Source organism: Cebidichthys violaceus, unplaced genomic scaffold, assembly GCF_023349555.1.
Source record: "Cebidichthys violaceus isolate CVI_PGR_0920_01 unplaced genomic scaffold, fCebVio1.0.p SCAF_11, whole genome shotgun sequence".
Lineage (NCBI taxonomy): Eukaryota > Metazoa > Chordata > Actinopteri > Perciformes > Stichaeidae > Cebidichthys > Cebidichthys violaceus.
The window spans coordinates 2616658-2641657 of NW_027176274.1; the positions used below are offsets into that span (position 1 = coordinate 2616658).

At 43.7% G+C, this 25000-nt stretch overlaps 1 protein-coding gene across 1 annotated transcript in view; it reads right to left on the reverse strand.

The window, feature by feature from the left end:
- LOC137889788 (E3 ubiquitin-protein ligase SH3RF3-like) overlaps positions 1-25000 on the reverse strand; it is an 85250-nt gene that overhangs the window by 28669 nt on the left and 31581 nt on the right. Inside the window, exons 4-5 of the mRNA XM_068733827.1 lie at positions 3410-3685; positions 820-915 (exon numbers count right to left, since the gene is read on the reverse strand). Of these exons, the coding sequence (XP_068589928.1) occupies positions 820-915; positions 3410-3685 (372 nt within the window). The remainder of the gene's footprint in view (positions 1-819; positions 916-3409; positions 3686-25000) is intronic.

The window sequence follows — 25000 nt, forward strand, 5'->3', positions numbered from 1 at the left end:
GATTCAAACGGCATTTATAATGCAATTTATATTTCTGGAGCAATTTGAATGTTCTGGGTTGTGCATTCCTTCAGATAAGTGGTCAAACATAATATCAACACCCTGACACGGAAAACATCACGCAGCTCACTGCCCGATGCGGTTTTACGGAGAATAATGAACACGCCGTGCTATTTGAGTTATACATTAAACACGTGTTCACACCCTTCCGTATCAGAGACGGTGTCCGACCTCTGCTGAACCCAGGTCAGGTAGCACATGCTACTTACATACGGCACTTCTGACGACACTGGAGGACTTGTTTTGACGGCTGTAACCATCGTCTCTGTTACATCCTGACCTCAGGACGAGGCTCAACGTGTCCCTCTTCTCAGCACGGGTGGCATCAAAATGTATCAAGTTGAAAGTTATGGATTATAGCATTGAGCGGCACTATTGGTAAAAACATAACGTACAAAAAAGGGCTCAGGATAACCCTTTAAGTTCAAGTATATTTGACACCAGGGAGCGTTAATTGATTATTTGGCCAATAGAATATATTTCTACCCATAAAAACAAGTATTTACTTTATTTCTTGTCAAAGCAGACGGGATATAATTTCACCGAGAGAGAGAGAGAGAGAGAGAGAGAGAGAGAAAATGTGTTTGGCCTCCACTCTCAAAAGTAGCAGCGTGATAAACACTGTAATACTGGTGTTCTTCTGCAACACCACTGTTGCTTTTTTTTTTTTTTTTTTTTTCTTTTTACAGCTGCAGCATTTCTGTAATAGCCGGGTATGTGAATGCTTTGTGTGAATCTGTGTAATGTCTGTGGGTTTACCTCCACATAGAGAATGGGGAAGATGCCAATCTTGTCTCCCAGCATGCCTTCTGCCCAGTTCTCGTCCACTCGCCTGATTACTGTCAGTACCTCATCCTGGAGAGAGGGGAAATGAGTGAGCCTTCACACATTGTAAGTCCAAATCATAGCTTAATTTAGTAATTGGTGGTGTTAAAAAAAAACAACAGAATCAAATGAAAGGATGAACTAACAAATACATGTGTCTTCTGCTTTCCCCCAGGTACTAAAACACAAGCTTTTGATCGGAAACAAAGCATCACAAACGCTTCGCGAGTGGATGTTTGGCTGCTACCCGGTACCTGGAGCTATACATCTCTCCTGATGTGGTCAACTGAACCCTTACAATGTGCGGCTAAAACTTCCCTCATCATTGTTCTTGCTCAACCAAGGAATGACGCCAAAGGTAAAAACAAAAATAAAAATGAATAAAAATGAGTGTTCTTGGCTGTTGTAGCTCATTGACTACAAATAGTGCGTCCGCTTCTAGATTGATAGGAAAAACCACATGGTTTCACTTCATTTCAGTTGCCTTCATTTTCACCATTTAATATTCTTCAATATAATATCCGACACACACGGAAACATATTATGTTCCTCACACACACACACACACACACACACACACACACACACACACACACACACACACACACACACACACAGACGTCATCGTGAAAGTGTTTTTCCCTCTGTTCTGCTCCTCTCCTCACATGAATACGAAGGTCTTGGTTAGACCATTAGGGACGGCAGAGATAATGCTGCTAAATCACTGTTGTGTATTAGTCATACTGAGTAATTATTTCTCACATGAGGAAAAGAAAAAAAAACACATCACAAATACCGGTTTCTGCATGACAACACGCATGCAGCGCACCGCAGGGGCGCGCGTATGGCTTTGTGTAATCTTCAAACATTAATCTGTTGATTAGTTTAGCCCTGAAACGCACAAAAAAAATAATAATAATGTGAACTCTGAACGTCTCGCCGTTATCTGCTAATCCGGACGGAGAGCTCGGCGCGCGTGAGACGGCGTATATCTCCTGTATGACTATGCCTGCCATCGCCGCGATGAGTCCAAAACACCTAGAGTGAAGTGTACGGTGCACCGTCGTTTAATAAGCTTTCCCTTCTCCACAGACACACAATTACAGCGCAGAGACAGGAGCGGATGTGCCGAGCGCAAATGAGAGTCTGTGCAACGGCAGGGACAGAACGAAACGCTTTGATGAGCAGAACAGAAACCGACCTGGATGCACACTTCTGAAGGGACGAGCGTCTTCTCTCATCTTGTCCCTTTCAAAGTATAATTCAAGAGATGCTTTTACAAATGGGGATGATGTTTTAGACTCCGAAAAGACCCGTAGAACACCGATCCAAGTCCGACTTACATCTATTATTTTTCAAAAGCAGGAGACCCAATCCAGTGGTGACCCGAAGACACCAGCACTGACGAGCATGAGGATCTACTAAATAACAAGCAGCCTTGCTCAGAAGCGGCAGAAACTTTTCAGTTTTTTTCTCCAGCACACTTTTCTCCGATCACCGACACACAGACCTGGGACCCACAACCCTGCAAGACCCTACAAGACCCAACCCCACAGGATTACATTGAATACAATTAAATACTTCAACTTGGGGTCTGGGTTGGTGTTGCTCACATCAGAACCAAGAGGACCCATAGAGACATCTAGATGTTGCTCCCTGACAACGGCTAGTGAAAATATATTCAGAGAATCAGAGAAATCATCACTTTACTTTAACGGCCAGTACACAGTCAGCAGACATAACGTATATCACAATAAATAATACTCACAATATTCCTAGATGGAGAGCAAATGGCTACATGTGACCTACCAGCCACAATGCTCTCAGTATGTGGAGCTTTTGAGTTACAATGGTGGTTGAACTACTGTTTTAGGTTTCTTTTTCTTCCAACTTCCTCGTCAATAAATGGAAGAATTTCAATGCTATGAACTATGATTTGCTTAAAACGTGTTAAAACAACTGCACAATAAAGCAATTACTAACTAATTTAATGTCAGGATGGGTAGAATCCTCAGTCACTGTCCACAAAAAAAGAAAAAAAGAAAGATTTTACTCACTTTAATAAAGTCTTTCAGTTGACTACAGGACTGTGTGGCAAAGTTCATGTTCATGCAACAAGATGGAGCTACTAGTCAATAACAAATACATCGCCACCTGACGTCAAACAACCACACAAATGATTGCTAGTAAAAAAATCAGCACCATATGCAGAGCATGTACTTTTGATCCTGCTTGAAGTTTAAATTCTGAGAACCAACGTGAAGAGTAGAGCCAGTCGTAATAAATTATTAGTGTCCTACTATGAAGCGCTCTGGTTTAACACCACGGATAAGTGTTTTCTTCCACTACGGTATTTATGCTGTTGTAAATTCAGCCATCCCTCTAATCTAATCTCTTTACACCGATTCATCCATGAGGCCATAACACATAATACATTTGTTCTGTGTCCGATGTAAAAACAGTGTCCTCAGGTGAGTGTGTGTGTGTGTGTGTGTGTGTGTGTGTGTGTGTGTGTGTGTGTTACCTTGCTGAACGCCAGACAGTCTTTATCCTGGTCTTTATCTTTGACCTCAAAGTCGTACAGCGCTTTTCCCTGGGGTGGAGTTTGGCTCAGGGGACGCAGCAACTGGATGTAACTAGCGGGCAAGAAGCCATGGCAGCCGTTGAGCTCTCCGTGGTACCAGTTGTCGTCCACCTTGCGTCGCAGGATGATGATGTCGCCCTTTGAAAACTGGAGATCGCCCGGTTCTTTGCCTTCGTAGGAGTAGAGGGCTTTACCGCAAGGCAGCGCTGGGATGTTCTGAAAAAAACGAAACGCATTACGAACACTTAGTAACAGAGATCTTACACGCAACAAAACAAAGCCTCGTGTTCCTGAAGACGGTGAGGAGCGACGAGATGTTCCACGCAGCGCAAACGTTTTCGTCTGACTTGAAGCGCCAGTCAATCTCGGTCCATCTAAACTCCTACAAGTGATGACGCCCTGGCGTCTGCTCAGTGTGGAGATCGTGAAGAGCTTCTGGTTTTGCTGGTTTGCATTGGTTCCCAAAAGAGAGCCAAAAATAAATCAAAATGTTTACGAAATGTTCGAAAGGATAAAAAAGAAAAGAAGAAAAAAAAACATTTCTGTTCCACAAAACATTTTTTTATGACTTTCTTTTATATTTTTTATTTTCTTCTTCTACTTTTTATGTGCTTTTTCTTAAAACTAGGCCTCTTAAAATCCCGAGACGTAAAAATCCTTATCGTATCTGCACTAAGAACATGACCTGTTTCATGTCCTCGATAACAAAGGTTAGGAACCACAACGTTACGGCGCTCATATGGCTGCTCTTTTAGAAACTTGTCTTAGTCTCAGTGAGAATAGGACGTCCTCAGCTCACTCCCACGCAGCGATTGAGATAACAGGGTTAGGTGACAGGTGTATTTCTACAGAGAAATGTTGCGCAGAGCAGCGTTAAGCGTGTGCATGTTTAGCCCTCTGCAGAGGATTTAAAGCATTGCTGTCAACACGCAGTGCCGCCGCGTTGAAATGATGCCAGATACCTCAACACACCTCGGGGCTAACAATTTCCTGAATATAAAGTGAACTGGAGCTTCATTATATTCTCCCTAATACAGCGAGGAGCTGGGAAGTGTGCCCCTTGTGCCACGTCTGGAACAAATCCGTTTCAAGTCTGTTATGTAACAAATACACAACGTGTCGTTTGGGTCTATTTGCATTTTTTTCTATGTTTACGCTTGTAGTGACTGCTATTTGAATGAAGGTACATATGAGGCAGTGACCCCCTTCAGTGATCAGCAAATTAATTCGGAGCAGAAGAAAAATACATATTACCGGGAAAAGTGGTTTTGAAGAACCTCAAAACAGTTGAAAATCCAATATGTGGCAAACTGTTGGCCCTGGAGACACATTTGCGGAGCGCGGATAGTTGGGTATGTGCTCCAAGTCTCATTTTATCACCCCCTGCAGTATGTGAGATATGACTGGTTATTAAAATGTTTGCCAGGTAATTGCTGCTCCCATCTTGGGCCAAACACAGTAATTTTGAAAATGCCAGAGCAGTGTGACACATCACTCCCTGGACTTTCATCAAAACCAGGTCTGTGGTGTCTCGCTTATCACACGTGAAGGACGGATGCACATCGCCCCAGTCACCCTGCACAAAGCGATGGTTTACGTGATGCCAAACTTGCATAGAAAATGATCGAAACGGTGAACTCGCAACAAGTGCAGTATTGATCCCATTTTCAGCTGACTGAGCAGCAACTGTCCAGTCACGGCTTAGCCGCAGCAGCGAGGCGCAGCAGGACTGTCCAGCTGTGTGGGCTACACTGGGCTGTAGATGTCCACATGTAGAAGCTGAACGCATGGGGCTGTAAGTAAGAGATATGCTGAACTGCAGTTGTTAGCATGGCTAACTAGCCTTATTACTTTAGTGAGAAGTAACTCCCAAGAAAGAGCAGATCATTAACAGGTTGCATTATTCGTAGAGTTACTCGTCAATTAAGAGTTAATTCGGGATCAATTGGTGGGATCGGGCGTACAATAAGAGGCTCCAGTCGACAAGAGAATGCCGTTTTTTAACCTGCAGATGACACAAAAGCTACATTTCTATAAAAACCAATGACACATTGACATTCTCCACCACGCAAACCCCCGAACAAACACCGCAGCGCTCGGCACACACTTAACATCCTGAACATGTTCTTGAAGGAGACGGGTATTAAAAAGGGAGTTTATCTTAAAGAAGATCTAGATAAACAAACAGCAGCGCATAACAGAAGAATGCATGAAAGGAAAACAACTTATTTCCTTCCCAGAGACGGTGTTTACAACAACACTAATACACGCATGCTTTCAGACACACACATACACTCTTTTTATACACACACACACACACACACACACACACACTAAGAGGCTGATTCTCCCCAGACGCTGCACTGAGGAGAACAGCCCAAGGCTCCACTGCCTGACTGTACCGAGATCAGTGGTGATGCAACGCGAGGAAACACACACTTGTCATTTGTCTCGTATTCCGGATAAAATCTAGAGGCCATTTAAAACCCTAAACCACATATGTGTCCCCGTCGGCCGGAACACAAACATAATTGCGACCCATCTTTAGTTTTCCGGGGCTACATGCAAATCACCCTTCCACCGGTCCGGCGGGTGTTGGGTGGTGGCAGCGTACCTGCAGCTGTTCGCTGTAGCTAGAATAACTTGGGCACTTTAGCAGCATAGTGACAACATTTAACAGTTCGCAATAAAAGCTAACAAGTGATCAACTATCCATAAACTAACACAAACACATTAAAGGCTCCTTTTGTATTGACTTATAAGCAAGACAAAAGTTTTATCGTCCTTCATAGGCTCTAACTTTACACCGCTGCCCTCGCCCATACACATCAGTGCTCCTTCCAAACACTACCTCCTGACGTAGTTACGCTTCAGAGACGTCTAGCTTACGTATGCGTCTTGGACAGACGGATGCATTTTGATTTTTTTTCCAACATGTGGCTCGAATTTGATTTCAATACGTCTTGGATGCATTTAGACTTCTTGAGATCCGAAGGCTCTACGACGTGACTACGAGTACTCGGGGTCATTGTTGAACGCCTCATTTTAAAAACCATTAATCTACTGCTATCACAGTTTTTTTTAATAGAGTTTGACACCTTGCTGCAGGGATTTGCCCCGACCCATCCACGAGAGTGAGGTCGGGCTCTGATGTTGGCCGATAAGGCTATTCGTCCTCGATCCAATTCATCCCAAAGGTGTTGAGGTGGAGGTTTGTGCAGCCAAGTTCCTCCACACCAAACTAGCAAAAGCATTTCTTTACGGACCTGGTCATTGTCATTCTGAAACAAAGGGCTTTCCACAAACTGTTTGGAATTGGAAGTGCATTATTGTTTAACATTAAGATTTCTCTCAATAAAAACTAAGGAGACATAGCCCCAACCATAAGAAGCAGTAGCGTATAATTAACAATAAGTTGAAGCTGAGTGAGCAGTACAGAGGCAACGCTTGTATTTGAACAAAAGATAACACCCCAGAGAGGCAGTGTGTGTGTGTGTGTGTGTGTGTGTGTGTGTGTGTGTGTGTGTGTGTGTGTGTGTGTGTGTGTGTGTGTGTGTGTGTGTGTGTGTGTGTGTGTAAGAAAGAAAGACAGACAGCAAAATGAGAAAAGGAGAAAGAAAAAAACAGCCTTCGGTTCGATTCCCTGGAAACCCTGCGTCATTAAAAATGACGTTCATATGCTGCGAACATTGCGGTAAGTAACGTAATTTGTCCCTGGATTATATTCACAGGCCCCGTTTTTTGCCGAGTGAAGAAAGCGTTGTATTTCTGTGCCACACGGAGGTCGATGGGAGGCTGTCGGGGGTGGATAGCTGCTCGTCTCTCACCCCGTTTCTATTCCCTCTGTTCTCTTCCCCCCCCCCCCCAGGCCAACGGGCTGGGTTGACCTCCTAGAAGCTGCTGCAGGGCCTCATCAGGCAACCGCTGGGTTTGCCACTCGACGTCGGGAGGAAGGAGGTCGCTGAGACTCGCCGCCGAGGGCATCAGCTAATGCTAGGGGCGGACTGCGGTCTCTCTCTTCACTGAGCCTGGGGCGGGGGGGGGGGGGGTCAAGACCCATGAAGGAGGCCTTTCTTTTTAAAAGGAAAAAGCTGCCACCTGAATCTCAACAATGGGTTCTATTATTCCTCTTATTCCTGGGGATACAAAATCCATCACAAGAGACACAAGAGACCTCTTTTTCCAACTGTAAAAACGTTTAACTGGTTAAGTCTCAATCTAATACTGAGGACCTATGAGTAAACGAGACCATCGGGAAGAAGATCGTCTATTTCTATATATCGTAATGCTTGTAGTCGGTGCCACCGGGTCAGACGAAAGCATGCAGGTTCACGAGAAAGTCCTTCAGCTCGGACTTCAGCGGGGCCTCCAACCCCAGACCCACATCCGGCTTCGTTGCCGACTACGACTCGAGTGGTCGAGAGCGGCGGGAAGCATCGCTTGGGTCTGCTGGGTCATACCAGAACCAGGACTATCGCGGGGCAGACTTGTCTGACGCTGCTGCAGTAAAATTAGGGGTTTTCTAAGGGGACTCTGGTGCTCGGAAGCACCGCCACTTCTATCCTCAGGGACCACACGAATCAACACAAAACTAAAGTTCCTCACAGTAGCTTTAATAATGTGCACTTCAACTGGTATCACTCCTCGCCAAACACGCTAACTTTACTTCAAAAAAAAAAAAAGGAATTATTAAAGGCCTTCAGCTTTCAAGTGGTAAATGGGAACATCTGCTTCTAGGTTAAAATTTGAATTATTCTGACAAGACGTGCTGCCACCTTAGCGGAGCGTTGGCTCTTCAAATGAAATAAAACATGAAACTATTAGACTTTGAACGTCAGGTGAAAAAAAGATATTGTAAAACTTCAAAGATGTGTTTGAATGAAAAAATGTACCCTTCCACTTTCCTTTCTCCTCACCCTCCCGTTTTTTTGTTTTTTTGTTTTAGCCGCTTAGCGACTTGAGTGAATATGGCAGCGTTGTCTTTATAGCGCTGTAAAGGCCCTTTAACAGGTGCGCTTTGCTCTATTAATGTTCTGGCAAGTTTACTTGTTGGCATCACGTTTGGAAAGGACCCAGAGTCACTGTAGCATTAACTCTGATAGTTTGGCAGGAGCTGCTAACATTTCTCGAACTTTTCCAAAACAGAAAACAGCAACACTAACAGACACTGTATGTGCGTGTAATGTACATACACACACACACACACACACAGCTCTGTGTTTGTATACTGCATTGATACTTGTTGTGCTTCTTGTGCCAGCTTCTTAAGACAGCAGTGCAATTTATTTGAATTGTCATTTATATGCAAAGGGAAATAAAAAAAAAATCCATTAACAAAAACAATCTGTGAATTAATTACTGTGGATAAACCAATTCCAGCTGCAATTTTGTAGAAGAGATATTTTCTCAAGCTGTCTTATCCTTGAATATTTTATTTTGGTTGCTTGTTGAAGAGCAGGGTAAAAAATGAATAAAAAAAAATAAAAAAATCTGTTTTCAGCTTTAATCTAAGAGAATCCAGGATAACCGCTTTACCTTCAGAATACACCGCATGTGAGAATATTAGGACTTAAATTGAAAGCCGTATCTTATCTATGTCTTGTGAATTTAACTGTGGTGGTGTCTGTCAGACAACGTCACTCTCTCAAAACCGAACGAAATTGACGAGACAATTAATCGTTGCATTGGGTAGACACAGATGCAGATGATATCTAGTTGTGCTGCTAAGGAAATAATCAGCCATTTGCCTGCGAGTCTTAAATCCATCACTGGAGCAGGCAGTGAGGTAACCGTCATGTGTGTCATTACCTTCAGATTCACCACGTCTTCCTGCTGGGCTGCCACCAATGTGAGGATAGAAACGACTCTATCCAGAGGAGTCATTTAACACGTGGAAAAAAAAAAAAGAGGAATTGTGTGAACGGCAAAAAGGAGTTTATTAGTGTTGTACCTGTCAGCGGCGAGGTACTCATCAGCCAAAACACACACACACACACACACACACACACACACACACACACTTCTTGTGCAGAGTGCTCTCTCACCCCTGTGGTGCGGTAATTAGTGTTTGTGGATTTCTGTAATGGACAGAAGGCTTGTGTGTGTGTGTGTGTGTGTGTGTGTGTGTGTCCGGCCTGTAGGGATATACACACAAACACCTCCATCAACCACGACTGAGACTCCCATCTGTTCAAGTCTGTCAGTGTGTGTGTGTGTGTGTGTGTGTGTGTGTGTGTGTGTGTGTCCTCTGTCGCCATAAGGTACAGGGAGGTGACTTGTCCAACATGGGACTGACTGCTCCATTCAACAAGGCCCCTTAAAACACACACACACACACACACACACACACACACACACACACACACACACTGGGCTGACCATACCTGGTTGATGGATCAACAACGTGGAACGACTGAGTATTTTAAACGACATGAGTTTCAGTATTGATACCTTAACGGATACTTTTCGGATAATTTGAGGAAGTTAACCATGTTTTTTGACAAAGGTCTATGTTTTTGGATGTTAAATGTTAAAAACATGAAGCCACACAAGAACTTTTCATATAAATCGTGAGTTATCTGACCAACTAAGTAAAATCTGACCAAGCATTTGTAGCGCACTGAAATATGTCATTTCATATTTCTTGCTGATTTAACATCAGTTTGTCTATGTAAACTCATTTGCTTTAAATATGTGTTTAAGTTCATTCATATTTGTATCACTTCAGTTGTTAATAACATTACTTAACTGTATGCTTACTAACTGTAAAGGGAAGACAGTTGGTGTACTGACCCTTTAGAAGAGAGCGCTGTCGCTTTAAGAGAGTTTTTAGAGAACGTGATGTATGCAGGCTGAAGGCAAAATGTGCTTAACCGTGGGATTTGTAAATAAAAGTTGCAAAACGAAGATGGACGTGTTTTTGGACAGTTCATTTTAAGGGTGCAACACATTCAGTGTGCCAACCTTCAGTGCATGGCTCTCACACAACTCTGGCTACCAACGCATTTACTGTAGTCCCACGTTTGATACTCAACCCTATTTATTATCTCCATCAGGATAATCAGTGCTTCCATGACTGAGTCCGTGAGTGAGTGAGTGAGTGAGTGAGTGAGTGAGTGAGTGAGTGAGTGAGTGAGTCCGTGAGTGAGTGAGTGAGTGAGTGAGTGAGTGAGTGTGTGCAACTGTGTCCGTCCACGGCAAATCTCACATTCCGCTGCAGTAAACCGCATCATTTTTTTGGGGGCGGCCAGTTATGGCTGCATGCTCGAGGACCTCTTTATTGGCTGTGTGATGCTGCCATTGACTGCCTGCTGACCCTTCACTCACTCACTCACTCACTCACTCACTCACTCACTCACTCACTCACTCACTCTTAAAACCCCCCCCCCCGGGCCGGTAAGGGACGCTAGCGATGACACAGCCGAGTGCCTTTTTTTTTATTATAAACACTTCAAATAAAATATGAATGTATCTGGCGTGTGAGACATGCAGACAAAAAACACGTCCGATACACATTTAGATTTAGTGATGTTAGCCAATCGTGGGTTGTGGTCATTACAATCACACGATACAGCTGTGGTCGCTGCAGACACACCTGGCGTCTGTCGCTACCTTTTAGAAAACTACATTCACACAGAGCTTGCACACTGTCATGGTGTCAATTATCAAGCAACTCCGTCAATAATCACACCAGCCAAAAGTAGACATTTTAAGTATTAACATTAAGTTATCCCCTTTCAGTATATCATGAGCTATAATTAACACTGTGTCCTCTGTATTGTCGAGTTATTCTGAAACACCTTTAAATGGATTCTCACCTCATGCGTTAGAACTGTCAGCTGACGACATTTGAATAGTTTATTTTCTCCTGCTTACCCGACAGCAAAAAATAAACACACACACACACACACACACACACACACACACACACACACACACACACACACACACACACACACACACACACCCTAACAATAGGATTAATGAGTCTGTATGCCACACTCACACTCACGCTGGGCTTATTAAATCAATAATTAACAGCCACCCAGAGTCAACGAGTAGCAGTTTCTTCTTCTGGAACAATACATGCAGCATCCACCACTGTTATCCTTGTCAATCTATACCGTGACACCACTTACTGTGAGTACTCACATATTATGTTATCATAAGAAAGAGTACATTTGTGTTACCGGTGTTGACTTTTCAACTGACGCTCAAAACTGGAGCACTTTTTAAAGTAGTTAGGGTTACTGGAATGTGACATTATGAAACGTACATATCACATAAATATCCATTATTAAAATAAGAACTGGGATCAGACGAATGTCACTTTAAGATTCTGAATAAACAAAGTGACCTGAACCCTCCTGAAATGAGCTCACACTCTGTAACACAATGTAAGATAGAAAGCCACTTTGTGCCTGATATAAGGTAGCAGTTGCCAAGAAGACTCCCTTCTTTTCAATGAACCATTTTACAACGCACAGCGGTCCATCCTCTCATCTTTTAGTGTGTAGTGATTTTTTTTCTTTCTTTCTGTTGTTAAATGTCATCTTCGGCAGAGCACAAAATGTAATCTACATATTTAGGTTCTCTCTCGGGGGATTCTTTTAAATATCACATTTTGAATAAATGAAGTACTTTGTAAGTAACTATAACATTATATTTAATAACACAGCGTTAGGTCTAACAAGGGCATTAAGTTATCTTGACAACTCCCTCCTTAGCGGAGACAATTGCTGGTGTTGCACTGCACTTTGGGAGGAGTTAATGTCTCTTACGAGAGCTGCAGCCCTTATATAGCTACTGCATATATATATATATATATGTCCCCTGTGGCCCCCAAAGACAAAAGCTTTGATGCATGGATTATATTTACCGTATATTACTTTGAGACAGTCAAAGCCATACTCCACCATATGGGAATATGACTACCAAAGGAAGGACTAATTACAGTACATCACAACCAGATTACAAAAACATGCTTCAAAAATTCCGGTCCATTAACTTATCTCAGTGTTGTTTTCCAGTATACGCTACAAATATACTGAATTGTGCCTGAACTGACTAACAAGGTGCTATTTTTAGCCACAATAGCAGTCTGACACTCGGCCCGTCAGTCTGTCCACCAAACTGAAATATTTCAACAGCATGCGTCGCCGTGAAAATATGGAACAGATATTCCCGGTGCCCAGAGGATGAACCCTGCTGGTTTTCGGTGATCGTAAGAGCAGCCGATTTCAATAGCTCATTTAAAGCAGGGTGACGCGTTTAGCTTTTTTTTAATTGATATAAACTGCACTAAATGTGACTGGGCATGGACATGAAATGACTCTTTGTTACTCTAAATGGCTGATATGAGGGGAAATGAAACTGAAATTACAAGCGGAATACAAAAGAGCGCCTCGTATCTCGTGGTGATTAAAGCTCGCCTCGTGAACGGATTGAAAGCTCAACGAGAACTGTCCCATCTCTCTTCCTGAAAGCAACTTCCCTCAAGGGTATGCATGCCTGCCTTAGAATATCAATAGCCACAGTGTGGACAAGACTGACTCTATCAATTATACATAGCTTAGCTACAGCATATACACTTAGCTGGAGAACATCCCATACCACACTTCATATGACCTCATCCGCAGAAAGCCCCTTGTTCTGTGGACCGCTCTACGTTAAGAACATGGAGTGGCAGTTGCAACACACTCGGGAGAGCTGGTCCATCAACCGCGCATCCAGCAGAGACGCAACAACGTTCTCTTACATGCCTTTCCCTTGACCTCCACTAAATCACTAAACATTTCCACTCAACACTTGACATGACGTTGCCTTCGGGCCGCGGCAGGAAGGAGGAAAGAGCAAAGTGTGTGGACCAGAGGCTACACTCACGAAAGTGTGCACAGACTCTCACGGCCAGTGTTAAAAAGAGAAATCTGCTTCTGCTCAAACTGCTTTATCAACCATCTGCAATTCACGCTGACCTAATATGGCCGCCGTGAACACAGATGTGCTTATAAATCTGTATTCTTTTTTTTTTTTAAGGCAGAATGGAGGAGACACTTGTAATCAAAAGGAGAAATGTCATGGAGGTTGACATGGAGGTGGCTGTTGTTGAGGTTGAGGCTATACTGGAGGGAGATTGAGGCATTATTGCTTGTTGGCCGTAGCACTGCTGTGACCAATAATAGAAATAAATACCCCCCCGACTCAAAGATCAAACCTTTCCTTTAGTCGTTTGTCTATTTCTTTGTATTCAGTCTCTGTATCTATCTCAAGTCAGTATTTAATGTGCAGATGTTTTCCTAATAAAACAAAGAGGTGGTTTTCAAATCTAGATTGCCACCATGAAGCACGATGCTTCGTATCGACACACTACGCTGTGATTTTTCTCCGGTGGGGGTCAGGGGTCACTGGAGCTCTCTGCTCTTAACGAGCGTCTGACTGCTATTACTGGAAACTGCCTCCCTCCCTGGTGTTGGTCCTCAGAGGGGAGGAGACACAGATCCGCCGGCGGATGCTGCTGCAGTGAACCAGATAAACTTGCCGTTTCCTCGAGCAGGAAGCCGGCGCCACGTTACAACATTATCTCCTGGATATCATCTCATGAAGACAATATGCTACTGACCACTGTATTACAACTATTAGAGTTCATTTCAACACCTCTGCGTTAATAATCCCATCTGGCCACATACGCCACGAGACTTGTGCTTCACTTCGGCTTCACCGAGGAATACCTTTAGGCTTCAAGTCTAGACAGTGAAAGGGGAACTTCCAGGTTCTGTTCCAGAGGTAAGAGAAGCTCATTACAAACCTTACTACCACTGACACGGCAGGTCACCCAGATATCAAACCAGCAGGTGAAGAAACAAAGAGCCTTAGTGATTCTCAGGGAAAATGACACCTTGCCAAATTCCTGTTGCACTTTGCACCAAAATAGAGTCCAATATGTTAACTGTTAACCGACTTGCATTCACATCCCCGAGGGACCCATACGTGTCTACACGGTGTTCACACACTTAGCCAGAAATATAATATGGAGATATTATTTCTATGTGCATAAATTACCACACACCTGTACAGTAGTGTAAAGAGGAGAATCTTTAAATACACCACAAGGGTATTAAAGTAATGTGTGAGGTCTGCGGTGTGACTGTAAAGTCAACATTTGCATAGTGTGCAGAGCACGCGGTGGAGCGTCAGGTTAAGTGAGCTTTGAGGGGAACTGAAGGAATTAAAGGGACTAAATGGACTCGTTGGAGTCCTGGAACACATTCCGTGTCCTGGATTCACTCATCTGTCAGCTCTATTGCTCGGCAAAAAAACACTAACATTCCCACGGCAAGCCAGTGTGTGTGTGTGTGTGTGTGTGTGTGTGTGTGTGTGTGTGTGTGTGTGTGTGTGTGAGGGATGGTAGATGGAACAGGATGTTCCACTCCGCTCACATCCACCATCCATTTTTCCAGCACCAAACCCTTTTCTGTCCCCTGTAGTCCATCTATTCACCTCCCTGCAGATTTTCTCTCTCTCTCTCTCTCTCTCTGTCTCTCTCTCTCTCTCTCTCTCTCTCTCTCTCTCTCTTTAACTGTGATTACTCTGCTCGCCCCTCTCTTGCTCACCCGTCCTTGGAGGGGCACTGGGCCATTACAACTTTTTTCCTCAAGGAGTGTGTGTGTGTGTGTGTGTGTGTGTGTGTGTGTGTGTGTGTGTGTGTGTGTGTGTATGTGTGTGTGTGTGTGTGTGTGTGTGTGTGTGTGTGTGTGTGTGTGTGTGTGTGTGCGATAATAGCATAGTAAATCTGCAGAGGTCTTTTTCCACTCTGGTGTGAGAGCGGCATTCTATCTTGCTGTGCTGTTTTATTGGAGCAGACACTCAAGTACAACATAAACACACACACACACACACACACACACACACACACACACACACACATTCATGCACAGATCGAAAGGTATTACCTGTATGTTAAGATGATGTTAATGTGCTGCGTTTTTATTAAATAATTTTAAGTCAAAAATGAAGATAAAAGACACGCTTCACAGAATCGTTGTAGCAGAATCGGTAAATAGTTATATTAGGCGTTTTTTTTCTTTTGACCATACAAAATGCGAAATGTTATAAATATGTCAACATGCAACCACATACACACACACACACACACACACACACACGCACATGCACATGCACACACACTCTCTGGCAGTAAGTCGGTGCCCTATTGATTCACTTTCCATCTATAATTCATGATACAACACACACCTAAGGTAAAGTGGAGACACACACACACACACACACACACACACACACACACACACACACACACACACATACACACACACAGATACATACAGACTGGCAGTTTCTGAGAAGTAGGAAGACGCAGCAACACACACATACACACGTCTAGCCGGCAGCTACCAGGAGTTCATTCATCTCAACCTTGTCTTTGCCTCTTCGTCACTCCCTCGTTCCTCCTCCTCCTCCTCCTCCTCCTCCATGCCTCCCCTCTTTCTTCACTCTCTCGGCACATCACTCCAATTTAGGGAAGGTGCCACGCTTCCCTACTTTCCTCTCACTCATCCTCCCCTTTTACCCACCCTCCTCTCCTTAATCTAAAGGAAAGCTCACGGAGGATCCAGAATGAAGAACAGGTGAATCCTCTGGGAATGGCGCGCCCGTAAAAAACAATCTGCCTTTTAGATGTTGATCATAAAAGGAAAAGACTTAATCTGTGAAGATTATACAGCGTTTTGCAACGCGTTCCGGTGGTTATCGACATACAGACAGACAGACGGACCGACATAGAGCGACTTCACAGTAGGATACATACAGAAGTGCACTGCTAGTTGTGGTTATTATTGTTCATTTCCCCCCCCGATGAAACAGAACGAAACCTGCTGGGATTACCGCCTACTTCAGAGCCACAGTCAACAGCAGCATAATAACCGCTATTCATCAAAAATCACTCGCAAGTTTGACAAGTCGGCTCACTAACACACGCGCACACTTTTTCTCTTTTAAGTTCCATACGGCTCCAGCCACTTCGCAGAGCGAGTTTGTTTTCATTGGAGTCACTGGGTCAGCGAGCGCGAACACTGAACTCGGCAATCAGGTGTGTGCTGTCTGCTCTCGCTGACAGTCGGGACAGTTTTAAGTGAGGGTCAGCATGTTTACATGTTTGTGAGAATGTGTGTACATTCTGGGACGCACGAACAACGTGGCGAGCCTCCCTCTTGTGATACCTTGATAGATCGACCTGGAATCAATGCTGGACGTACTTTATGAATAAAGACCAAAACGGTGGTCCTGAGCTCTTCATTCACATAGAGATCGACGCAAGTCACAGCTGACCTCACAACACCAGTTTTGTACTTGCGAGGTCCAACACAGGAATTTGTTCATATAAAAGTCTATTATGATTATTACTACACTGTAATAATTACAATCCTATGAATACCTCAGATAGCTTGGTAAGAAAGCGTCCCCCTCCCTCTGGCCTCCCATAGGGATTATCATATTAGAAAATGCATTATTTAAATTGGCGATATGCAAATATTTCTTGTATTCCCGCTTAAAAAAAAAAAAAAAATCTATTTTTCTTCCTGCATGCCTGAGCTTTGACACCATTACTACCTATAATGAGCTTTGTTATCTTGTCATTAGCAGCCCACTATACTGTAAAGTAACATTATAGATTATATATAGTGATGAACGCTTATGATCCTACTTGACAGAAATCCTTTTCGTAGATACATGGATAAAGTATGTATATATATATATATATATATATATATATATATATATATATATATATATATATATATATATATATATATAAAAAACGTAATAGGATGTGTTTTAAAAAGATGAAAACGTGAGTGTGATACTACAAAGAACCGAGCAACGACACAGAATAACTGCTGCACGCTCAAGCTGAGACAAGCTGTCAAACTGAATTATAATTGTTCGTGCGCACACACACACACACACACACACACACACACACAGACGCAGTTATCTTTAATCTGCCCTTAGACGTTTGTACAGTGTCAGGAAAACTTTCATCTTCGCGTTGGATATTCTTTGTGAATATCATCCACGATGTGCTCTCACGACGTAACGTCAGGCTCCCTGTTTTGAGGGTGTATTTGACCGAGCGAACGACGGGAAGAGAGAGCCGGGGCACAAGGCGGGAAGGAGCGTAACGACAGCAGGCTTTAGCACAGAAAGCGCGGGGATCGCATGCATATTCATAAGACTCATTTCCATCTGAGCTGTGAGAGAATGCGTGGCGATGTAAAAACAGAAGAAGAAAAGGGAAACACATAGAGCAGAGCTTGTTAAATATGCAAGCTGTTTAGTAGCCAGTGGAGTTGTGAAAAGGGTGGATGTCTTACCTGATCGAGAGGCAAAGTGTCAAAGCAGGAGGCATCAAGGAAGGAAGGGAGGAGGAAAGAAGGAGGGGAGAGGAGAATTAATACACTGCCAACATAAATCCTTAATAAGTCCTCAAATTTAATGAAACTTAAAATCTATCAACTGGAACAAAAGTCAACTGATTCTTATAATTAAATTAGAGCAAACGTTGCCTCGCATGAAATCAGGTAACCCGCATACATTATAATGACAACTGGCCGAAATAAAGAAGTTAAAAAAAACACTTGGAGAACTCGTACAGGGCATTACACAGAGATGCTTCACAGATACAGAGTATAAATATTAAATATGGTATCACATTAAGCTATACTGACGCTGATTAAATGATGCAATAACCAACATAAAACATGACATGCCACCTGATGGTAATCATGGGGATTATTTCCCATCTCGTGTTGCTACAGTACAGGCAGTTAAACATAGTTTTCGTTGCGACATATTAATTAATTTAACAGCCACGGCATTTCATGCGAAACGGGCGGCTGTTTCAGATTCATAATTTGTCATTTTTGCTCGTGCTGTGAGGTCTCTCTTTGAAACAGAGACTACCTGATTCAATAAAGCGACGGGGGAAGATGACATCATGACGACATAGATGAAATAATGAGGTTAGGACAACACGGGTCCGGATTGCATCACGGTGCGCTATATATACGTACAGAGGGAAGCGTCAAAGTGAGTCAAAAACAATGTATCTGTTCCAAAACGCTGCAATTCATCCGATCTGTATACGGGAAAAGGAGAATCCTAGCACGCTGGGAATGCATTTTAATAGATGGCTTAATAATGGTTATTTAAGTAACTGCCCACATACTGCCAAAGCTGGAGAACTGACTCGACGATTCACGGCTGGAACGCTAAAATGTCTAAATTCAGCCCTTTGTGAAAGAGTAATAGAGGAAAATTAGCTATGAGGAGAGAAAGAGATGGGGGGGGGGGGGGGGGGGGCAGGTGAGGTTGCTAGGGGTGACAGGTTGTCATGGAGGTGCTCTTTCTATTGGTCCCCCCAACCCCTCTTTAGACCCCTGTTACTGTGGCGACAGGGGGCCTTGAGTGACAGATGGTTGCTGAGGCGTGTCGCCGGTTGTTAAGAGTACTAAATGTGTCGATCACGGTCACAGATATGAAGAGCTTAGAGGATAGACGCATGGGCAAAAACAGACCGCGGCGAGTTTAAGGGTTCAGTGTGGACCGGGATGCATTTGAGGTGGTCTTGAGGTTCTCAGTATAGTAAAGTATAGATTTCACAAAAAAAAGGGTGTTTATGTCACTTGGAAGAGTTAGATGAAATAACGTGCTTCGTGTGCGATGTCTCTCGCCAAATGCATGCAAATTCAGATTTACTCATCACAGGTAGAGACTGTTACAGTCCATCAAAGCAGCTTAAGACATGTCCTTTTTATGAATCAGACTTACAGCACGTGTATCGTATGAGGCAATATTAAAAACATCTTTATATATATATATATAATTAGTGTATGGATGGATAACATGGATAAAGAGTAAACCTACATATTGAGCTAAAGCAAACACATACGTGTGGGTTGTGTAGAATAAGACGACGTACTCTGCACTGCACTGTGGATATTATGGATGCTGAACACTGCGGATTGGGGCGTAGGTGTTGCCCTTCTGGGACTTTCTTTTTTTTTTTTTTTTTTTTTCCCCCCCAAGAACTCCGAGCTAGACCAGAGAGATAGAGAGACGTTAAGTGATGGTGACACATCGGACCGTTCAGATAAGGTTGAAGTGGATTGAACTCTCTTTCCATAAACCCGTCTGGACATCTGACAGAGACGGTGTGAAATGAAAGTACGCAGACAGACCTCACAGAGGAGCGTGGCCTGATCCTGAATACTAAACTCCACTCTCTCGTGTAGACGTCGAACCATCGAGAGCCTCACCTCACTAGTCTGACCGAGTCTCACACTGCAGTGTCTCACACACACACACACACACACACACACACACACACACACACACACACACACACACACACACACAGAGACCACTGTGCATGTGCACACATGAGCCCTTTCGTCAATGGGAACACAAACTGAGGTTCCTCCCCGAGGCTCTTCCACTGAGTACTTGTTGAATAAGGAGATTCCTCCACCATGATGTCAGTCCTTCACACGGTCCACCCAGTGATACACCCACCCACACACACACACACACACACGCACACACACACACACTTGCACTGACAACAAAGATGATTGGAGAGGAAGCTGTTGGCACTGACCAATCGGCTTGCAGAAACATGCCACGACGGCGGCGTCTGTCTCTTCTATCTTCCTTTTTCCTCCCCAACACCTCCTCCCTGTATGCTTGTATCATTACATCCACCACCACCTTCCATCTCCACCCGACGTGCCACATCTCTCACTCTTCCCGCCTCGTCTGCTTCCCTCAGTCTATCTTCCTTCCTTCCTTCCTTCCCGCTATGTCTCATCCTGTTGCTCCGGGGTCTGTTTTTCTTTTTTTTTCTCTTCTAATTTGTCTCTGGTTTGTTTCTCAATCTTCAGTTCCACTTCAAAGTTTTATTGACAACTCAAACAAAGAAAGACATAAGAAAGCGGATGCAAATGCAGCCAGACGCAACAACCTATGACACCATAATGTGGGGATGAATAATGAAATCATACAGCAGATCTGGTCATGTTATGATGAATATGAATATGATGCATTTTATGTTATTCCAGAAAAGGCCTCAAGCCGCATTTTATGATCAAAGTACAGAGAGTATGAATTATTTTACTTTTCTTTATCCTGCCAACTTTCAAAAGAGCCGTCCGCTTCCTCTTACATAGATTAGATGTGAAAACAGTTAATAAATTCAATTAATAAAGTTGTTTTTTTCTTCTCCCCCTAACATGCCTGATTAGTTGTACTGAAGTGCTTTAAGACTGCTTGGGTATTATATGGAGTGAAAGGCCATGCAGGGGTGTAAATTTACCACAGCAGCACAGAGGTAGACATTTACTGAGCTTTAACTGTAGACCTGGGAGTCTTTCATCACCTGGAACACGGCAGAGAGAGAGAGAGAGGGAGGGAGAGAGAGAGAGAGGGAGAGAGAGAGAGAGAGAGAGGGAGAGGGAGGGAGAGAGGAGAGAGAGAGAGAGGGGGAGAGGGAGGGAGAGGGAGAGAGAGAGAGAGAGAGAGAAAGAGGGAGCGAGAGAGAGAGCCTGAGAGAGAGGGAGAGGGAGGGAGACAGAGAGGGAGGGAGAGGGAGAGAGAGAGAAAGAGGGAACGAGAGAGAGAGACAGAGAGAGAGGGAGGGAGACAGAGAGGGAGGGAGAGAGAGGGAGAGAGGGAGAGAGAGAGAAAGAGGGAGCGAGAGAGAGACAGAGAGAGAGGGAGAGGGAGGGAGACAGAGAGGGAGGGAGAGGGAGAGAGGGAGAGAGAGAGAAAGAGGGAACGAGAGAGAGAGACAGAGAGAGAGGGAGGGAGACAGAGAGGGAGGGAGAGAGAGGGAGAGAGGGAGAGAGAGAGAGCCCGGTATCATTACTGTACACACTCTTTCATCTAAATTAATATCACCTCGGTTTCTTCACATTTGTTGTCCAGACCTCTTAAAACCTTAAACCTATAATAACCTCACTAACTTATGTAACTGTGTGAGTTAAATACACTGTGGTTAGAGAAAAACACGTTTATATAGTCATATCCACTCAGAGTACATTTATGTAAACGTATATTTATATGCAACAGTGCGACCTCAGTCAGCGCCACTGCACACAGTCAAAAGCCTCTGATGAACCACTCCTGATTGACAATCACATGAAGGCATGAAGGCATGAAAGCATGAAGGCATGAAGGCATGAGCGACGTAGAATTGAATAGTCCAATAGTGTAAAAACAAGATGTTGCCTTGATGGACCTGACATGATCCATCGCAAAAATAATAATCGCAATTTCTACACACAACTAATAATGTTCTCACAAATGCTAAAGCCGTTTAGTGAAGACGCAGTTCAGCATCATCGGGTGTTTAATGTACAGTAGAAGAAATCTGGCTTAGACTGTTTCATTTTGAAGACAAAGCAGACTTCTTCATGTGATTAGCTACTCTTCTTCTTCTTCTTCTTCTTCTTCTTCTTCTTCTTCTTCTTCTTCTTCTTCTTCTCACTATGTCAGAAGGTGAAATTCTTCTACCTCCTCCCACCAGAGACACAATGACGTATGTAAACCACGCTGGACGTATTCTTCCAATAAATTCCCTGCAAACCAGTCGTTATCAAACACTAAAAATACTAAAGAACTCTTCCAGACGGAACACTTCATGCTGAGTCAATGAGCCAAGTCTTCTGTGAGATGTAGCGTATACTGCACACTTCTTCCCCCCCCCCCCCCCCCCCCCTCAAAAAAAAAACGTGACTATTCACACATTTGTTGCCGGGTCCTCTTAATGTGGATGCCAGCGACGCGGAATAGAGCCATTATCAATGTAACTGCACCTTTGCGGTCCAAATGTCTGCTGTAAGAAATAGAAAGGTCTATTTCTCTCCATCTCACATACAAAGACACGCCTATGTGTGATCAATTGATAGCTTGCGCCGCGTAGGTTTGCCTACAGTCTTTAATTTAACACTTCATTACCGCTCGTTAGAACTACAGGGGAAAACTCTCAGCTGAGAGAATTTGGTAATTAATGCAGCCGCTGGGAACGATTTATCTCCACATTTATCCTAGGGAGACAGAGACGTCATGTGTTTTTACAAAGCGCGGCTTTGCGTACGGAGATACTCGGCGCTCTGGATGCGGAGCAGAGAGAGAGAGAGAGACTGAGTGCTGGCTGAGCTACTTAGACACGCTGGTGTCACTCACATTCAATGGCGCCGCCATTATATCCCAATCTCCTTTTTGTAATACGAACGTCTCGTGGATTTTAATGCGGCCTAGTCTGTGAAAGATCGCCCTGCCCTGTACATCTTGTTCTCTGACATGTCAATGGATCCATTTGTGCCAGGAGACGCTTTCTTACCCAGCAGCAGTTGCGTTAGCGTTGCGCGGCATTGTAGAGCTTGATAGATATGAATCGTGAATGCTTAACATGTATCTAATATACAAAAGCATTGAAAGCCCCCGATTGTCGTTCAAGATGGCGTCCAAGATAAAGAAAACAATCGAGTGAAACAAGTGAATGAACTAACAAAAAAGACAACAAACCAGAAACAAACATGCAAAGGAAGTTCTTGGCATTCCTGGCTTTTGATCAAAGTAGATCTTTTGTTATGCAATGCAGAGTAAAACCGTTTACAAGGTTTCTCTATCATCATGCTCAAATGATTCATTCAAACCCATCATGGTAATCTTTCTTCATGATAGACATCACTGAAGTCCGCTTTAAAGAACCCGACTCTTTTGTTCTTTTCTCAAAGTAAAAAAATGAGAATATACTGTCATTGAGATTACAATAAACTTGCCACAGAACTTCAGAATAACAAGTTTCCGTTTCTGGTCGGTGTCCTTGAGATGCTCCCATAATAATCTGGCTTTATGAAATGATGTGTGATTATGAAACCCGATCACACTTTCTCTGGTTCACAGGCAGACGTCTTAAAAAAAAAAAACAACAACTGGAAGAAGATAAGTTCGTCTGCTCTGTGAGCAGGAAACATTTTCACCAACTCTCCAGAATACGCAGCTGCAGCCTCAGCAACTACTCGTGTTTATTGATCGTTTGTTTTCCTGGCTTGATTTCTGTCAAAGTAGCATTGCGAGCGCGACGCTGTGTTGCAGCTGACTGGAAGGTCCAGAGTGTTAAGGCCCGTCCAACGGCGATGAACGCAGCGTGACTTATGGCTAAAAATAAAATGATCAAACAGTAAACTTGGACCACCACCAGCGCTGAATTGTTACCGTTATATTACCAAAGCACTCTCAGCGAGCGAGTACGTGAGCGAGTGAGCGAACCGGTGTGAGTGAGTCGACATTGACGTTAGAGTGGAAATGATTGGGACCGTTTCAAATCCTCTCTCTTGTGGAAAAAGCAAACAGTATTTTTCCAGTCTTTAAGCAAATCTCCATTTCAAAGTGCACAAAATGCATAATTTTGTGCCTTCTTGCACCTTGTTACTTTGAAATGCTAATGCTGGCTGTGGTTCGTGCTTGCTGGATGTGTGTGAGTGTGTGTGTGTGTGAGTGTGTGTGTGTGTGTGTGTGTGTGTGTGTGAAAGAGAGAAAGAGAGAGAGAGAGAGAGAGAGCATGTGTGGTAGAGTGTGACTGGTTTGCATAGCTCTGCTGTTGACTGAATGACATCTTCAGCTCTCATCTGTCCCATTTGCTCTCATTTGTCACATGCATACACACACACACACACACACACACACACACACGCACACCTACACACACCTACACACACGCGGTCATGCAATGCTCCATATCTATCTTGATGTACTAGGAAGGAGAGTGCTCTACTAGTCATTACTCTTCATATATCAAGTCATGCACTCTGCAGCCTCCCAGGCTATTACACCTATACATCTCTCACACACACACACAGACACACACACACACACACACACACACACACACACACACACACACACACACACACAGACACACACACACACACACACACACCGCTTTTATCACTGCAGTTACTTATTAAAAGGTCATGACCTATGTAGGGTTCATTAATCATGTGGTGCAAACTGCTCTGATTGGTGCTTTCACATTTAACAAGGGGCGGGGCTTGACCTTTGGAAAGCGACGGGGCAGTGATGGGGGGAGGGACGACACCAGTTGTTAGGGCCCGCAATATAAAGTGTGTTCGGCGTAATAACTGCATTCAGCTCACTCTTGTGTGTAAAACTTTAAAAAGACAAAAAGAAAGGATGATTAAAAGAGGAGGGGGGGGACGACAACAGGAAATATGTGCCTCAGAATGTAGGTGAGGGTCTGACTTCTCCTCCTGTAATCTTCAGATTTGTCCTACAGAAGATGGCGTACATTTTTTTGTTTTTTTTCGTCTGTGAATGTGACATCTTCCATCCTCCCCTCAGTGCGTTTATAGTGAGACGGCTCTATATTAACATTTAGACTTTTGGCTTGGAGTCTTTTCAGGACCGTCTGTGGGTGTGCGTTTTTGGATCTCT